The 4,868-nt window shown below is 49.2% G+C and overlaps 1 protein-coding gene across 1 annotated transcript in view; it reads left to right on the top strand.

Moving 5' to 3' along the window:
* The window catches only part of CREB3L4 (cAMP responsive element binding protein 3 like 4), an 18,493-nt gene extending 13,625 nt beyond the window's left edge, over window positions 1-4,868 (top strand). The window contains exons 6-9 of the mRNA XM_081174334.1: window positions 68-136; window positions 2,236-2,320; window positions 3,572-3,668; window positions 4,492-4,868. Coding sequence (XP_081030460.1) covers window positions 68-136; window positions 2,236-2,320; window positions 3,572-3,668; window positions 4,492-4,775 — 535 coding nt within the window. The 3' untranslated portion in view covers window positions 4,776-4,868. The remainder of the gene's footprint in view (window positions 1-67; window positions 137-2,235; window positions 2,321-3,571; window positions 3,669-4,491) is intronic.

The raw sequence follows: 4,868 nt of genomic DNA, 5'->3' as shown, positions 1-4,868 counted from the left end.
GTTGATAAAATACAAATGTGCAGGTGAGGAAATGTAACCGCTTTCCCCCTTGTTCCTTCCTCGGTAGGGTGGCAGCTTGCTCTGTGCAGAACCAGGAACTGAGGAAGAAAGTGCAGGAACTAGAGACCCACAACATGTAAGTCTGTCACTGCCCCCCTGAAAGCAAGGCCCTTCATTTTGCCACCAGCAGGCAAAAGGATAGTGTCCATTGGGAAAGCTGCACCTGAAATTCAATCGGCAGAAGACCAGTAAATCACACCATTCACCCGGTGCCATACCAGCTGCACTGGCTCCCGGTGGACTACAGGATCAGGTTTAATGTGCTGGTTTTAACCTTTAAAGCCCTATACGGCCTAGCACCCACATACCTACGGGACCGTCTCTCCTGGTATGTCCAACAGAGGACCTTACGGTCTTCAAATAAAAACATCTTGGAGATCCCAGGCCACAGGGAGGTTAAAGGTAAAGGGTAAAGGGACCCCTGACCATTAGGTCCAGTCGTGGCCAACTCTGGGGTTGCGGCGCTCATCTCCCTTTACTGGACAAGGGAGCCGGCGAACAGCTTCCGGGTCATGTGGCCAGTATGACTAAGCCGCTTCTGGTGAACCAGAGCAGCGCACGGAAACGCTGTTTACCTTCCCACCAGAGCGGTACCTATTTATCTACTTGCACTTTGAGGTGCTTTCGAACTGCTAGGTTGGCAGGAGCAGGGACCGAGCAACGGGAGCTCACCCCGTCACGGGGATTCGAACCACCGACCTTCTGATCTGGTTTAACCCACAGCGCCACCCGTGTCCCTAGAGGGAGGTTAGGCTGGCCTCAAGCAGAGCCAGGGCTTTTTCGATCTGGTGGAACGCTCTGTCACAAGAGACTAGGGCCCTGTGGGACTTGACATCTTTCCGTAGGGCCTGCAAGACAGAGCTGTTCCAACAGGCCTTTGGCCAAGGCACAGTCTGACCCCCTCTCTCCTTCTGTAATCCTCATAGAACTCTAGCCCAATGGTTGTAATTAATTTGATTCTGAATTGATTTTAGAATGTGTTTTAATTAATTGACTGTGATTTTATGTAAAATGTGCTATTTTTACTGTTGTCAGCCGTTCTGAGCCCAGCTATGGCCGGGGAGGGTGGGATATATATATATATTATTATTATTATTATTATTATTATTATTATTATTATTATTATTATTATTTCCGTTTACAAAAGGCGCAGAGCATCATAACAATATCCGACCAAATTGGCATTTTATATCTGAGTTTGTGAACCTTTTTCACAAGCCAAGGGCCACATTTCCTTATGCACAACCTTCCAGGGGCCACATGCCAGTTTTTGGGGTGCCAGAGGCAAAAGTAGCCAAGGAAATGTGAATGTTAGTCAGCTGGTTGATATACACACAAACACACACAGCTCTGTCCTCCAGGCAAGTAAGACAAGGTTACCAAAATTTTTCAATGAATCCGAGGACGCTTTTCAACTTCATACTAAACAGATGGATTTTGTCAGGGGACTGATTTGTAAATCCGGAGACTGTGCCCGGGAAACGGGGACGTCTGGTAACCTTAAAGTAAGAGGCATTGTCAGAGTTCAAGGATAGCGAAAACGCTCCTGGGGAAAAACAGATTGACTGCCCCTGGGTGGGAAGGTTCCATTTAGCCAGCAGCAATAGACAATGTTGTTGTTGTTTAGTCGTTTAGTCGTGTCCGACTCTTGGTGACCCCCTGGACCAGAGCACGCCAGGCACTCCTGTCTTCCACTGCCTTCCGCAGTTTGGTCAAACTCATGCTGGTAGCTTTGAGAACATTGTCCAACCACCTCGTCCTCTGTCGCCCTCCATCTTTCCCAACATCAGCGTCTTTTCCAGGGAGACTTCTCTTCTCATGAGGTGGCCAAAGTCTTGGAGCCTCAGCTTCACGATCTGTCCTTCCAGTGAGCACTCAGGGCTGATTTCCTTCAGAATGGATCGGTTTGTTATTCTTGCAGTCCATGGGACTCTCAAGAGTCTCCTCCAGCACCATAATTCAAAAGCATCAATTCTTTGGCGATCAGCCTTCTTTATGGTCCATCTCTCACTTCCATACATCACTACTGGGAAAACCATGGCTTTAAATATACGGACCTTTGTTGGCAATAGACAATAGACCTATCTATTCTGCAATGGTTTCACACACGGCATGTGGCAAACATTCTGGCTCCAGATCTGGATGTGGAAAACTCAAATGCATTTCCTCTTACAGGTCCCTGCTGGGTCAACTTCAGAAGCTACAAGGACTCATTAAACAGACCTCTACGAAGGCAGCCCAGACCAGCACTTGCCTTGTGGTAAATTGGGGGGGGGGGGGAGAGAGAGAGCAAAGTGGGGGTGGTCATGAGTGGCGATAAGACTCAACACCTGCAAAATCATTTTTCAAAAGAGAACTGCATTGGGTGTGCAGATTTGGAGTGATGAATCTTGGAGGGGGTGTCAAATATTCTGGGGGGGGGAGTGAATACAGAGGTGGGAGGCCCTTTTCAGTGTTCCCCCTCCCTGGGAATTCCTAGAGTGGTTTAAAAAGGGGGGGGAACCAACCCCTCTTCTTCCCAGGGAACTCTGAGAATTGTAGCTCTGGGAGGGGAATGAAGTGTCTCCTTAACAGCTCTCAGCCCCCTTAACGAAATGACAGCTCCCAGAATCCTTTGGGGGAAGCCATGACGGCTCAAGGTGGCTTTATAAAGGCGTGGTTTGGTTTGAATGTGGCTTTGATGGGACAGGATCCCTAAGGCCTGTCTTGTATTTACATGCATGGACGGGTCTTCGTTGTAAATTGGTTTTAGTATTTGTATTGTGTCTGGGAGTCTGTTATGTACTGAGTTGAATAGGATCCCGAATGCAGCAGTCTGATTGGTCCTAGAACAATAGGATCCAGAATGCAGCAGTCTGATTGGTCCTAGAACAATAGGATCCAGAATGCAGCAGTCTGATTGGTCCTAGAACAATAGGATCCAGAATGCAGCAGTCTGATTGGTCCTAGAACAATAGGATCCAGAAAGCAGCAGTCTGATTGGTCCTAGAACAATAGGGTTCAGAATGCAACAGTCTGATTGGTCCTAGAACAATAGGATCCAGAATGCAGCAGTCTGATTGGTCTACAGGAGCCACCCAATCCAGCTCCAGGTGGAAGTGAATCCGCAACCTGATTGGCCTACAAGAGAATCCCCAAATTAGCCAATCACGTGCAGCCCATTGTGTAAATAATGTATATAAAGCAGACATTCTGGAAGAACTTCCATTCCTCCTCACCACTATGAGCTGAATAAAGAGCATGAAATCCACTCTCGACTCTTGAGTATATTTCAGAGTCGCTTTGGGTCACTTTGGCAATGGAAGCAAGTAATCGATATAAATGTATGTGATGGAGACGATCACTCAGTTTACCCTCCTGATGCACTCCATGTCCAGCATGGGCAGTGGTGAGGCATGATGGGATCTGTAGTCCAATAACACCCTGGAAGGCCAAAGGCTACGTATTTCTGCTTTTACACCCATGTGGTTTCTTCAGCGCTTAAATCTACCCTCTCTCCTTCTGCTACCAGATCATCATCTTCTCCCTTGGGCTTCTCATCCTGCCCAGCTGCAGCTCCTTCCTTGGGGGGACCCAGGTTAGCCGGGAGGACTACAAGCCGTCTGGAGGTAATCATTGGGGGGGGGGCAAAGTGGGATGGGGGTGTCAGTGTGTGTGTGTGTGTGTGTGTGTGTGTGTGTGTGTGTAGAGAAAGAGGACAGAGATGATCTTCGGGGTTCCTTCCAACTCTACAGTTCTATGATTCTGTGGTGTCTCTGATAAGATAGGGCAGGGGTCAGCAAACTTTTTCAGCAGGGGGCTGGTCCACTGTCTCTCAGACCATGTGGGGGGCTGGGCTATATTTTTTGGGGCGGGGGGATGAACGAATTCCCCACAAATAACCCAGAGATGCATTTTAAATACAAGCACACATTCTACTCATGTAAAAACATGCTGATTCTCGGACTGTCCGTGGGCCGGATTTAGAAGGTGATTGGGCCAGATCCGGCCCCCAGGCCTTAGTTTGCCTACCCGTGAGATAGGGTAAAAAGGTAACGGACCCCTGGACGGTTAAGTCCAGTCAAAAGTGACTATGGGGTTGTGGCGCCTATCTCGCTTTCAGGCCGAGGGAGCCGGCGTTTGTCCACAGACAGCTTTCCAGGTCATGTGGCCAGCATGACTTAACCGCTTCTGGTGCAACGGGACACTGTGATGGAAACCAGAGTGCACAGAAACACCGTTCATCTTCCCACCACAGTGATACCTATTTATCTACTTGCACTGGCATGTTTTAGAATTGCTAGGTTGGCAGGAGCTAGTACAGAACAACGGGAGCTCACCCCATTGCGGGGATTCGAACCGCCAACCTTCCGATCGGCAAGCCCAAGAGGCTCAGTGGTTTAGACCACAGTGCCACCCGCGTCCCCTAACACACTTTTCCATCTCCTTTAGTGATTTCCCGACACATCTTGACCAAGGGCAGCCTTTCTGGTCCGGACGAGTCTCCCACCACCCGCAGCCCAGAATCGTCGCGTGTTCAAATGGAAGAACCCCGAGAGGATCCTGGCACCAGCGACGGGGATCCAGCGGCCACTAATAACCCTGACACCGCCAGGGAGACTGTGATTGCCAACACGTCTGATCCAGGGTCACCGAGCGATGTCAAGGAAACTAATTCCAGGAGGCCCAAGCCAGAGAAAGACCCTAAAAAGCAAATGCACGCAGACGAGATGTAGCAAAGACTGGGGATTTGCTCTGCCAGGCAGAAGTCACAGCAGGACGTCTAAGAATCCATCTTGGTGCTGTTCCTCCTTTTCTCCCAGTACGTT

Source organism: Podarcis bocagei (assembly GCF_964188305.1).
Source record: "Podarcis bocagei genome assembly, chromosome: 16".
NCBI classification, from domain to species: domain Eukaryota; kingdom Metazoa; phylum Chordata; class Lepidosauria; order Squamata; family Lacertidae; genus Podarcis; species Podarcis bocagei.
This window is presented reverse-complemented; position numbering and strand designations above follow the sequence as displayed.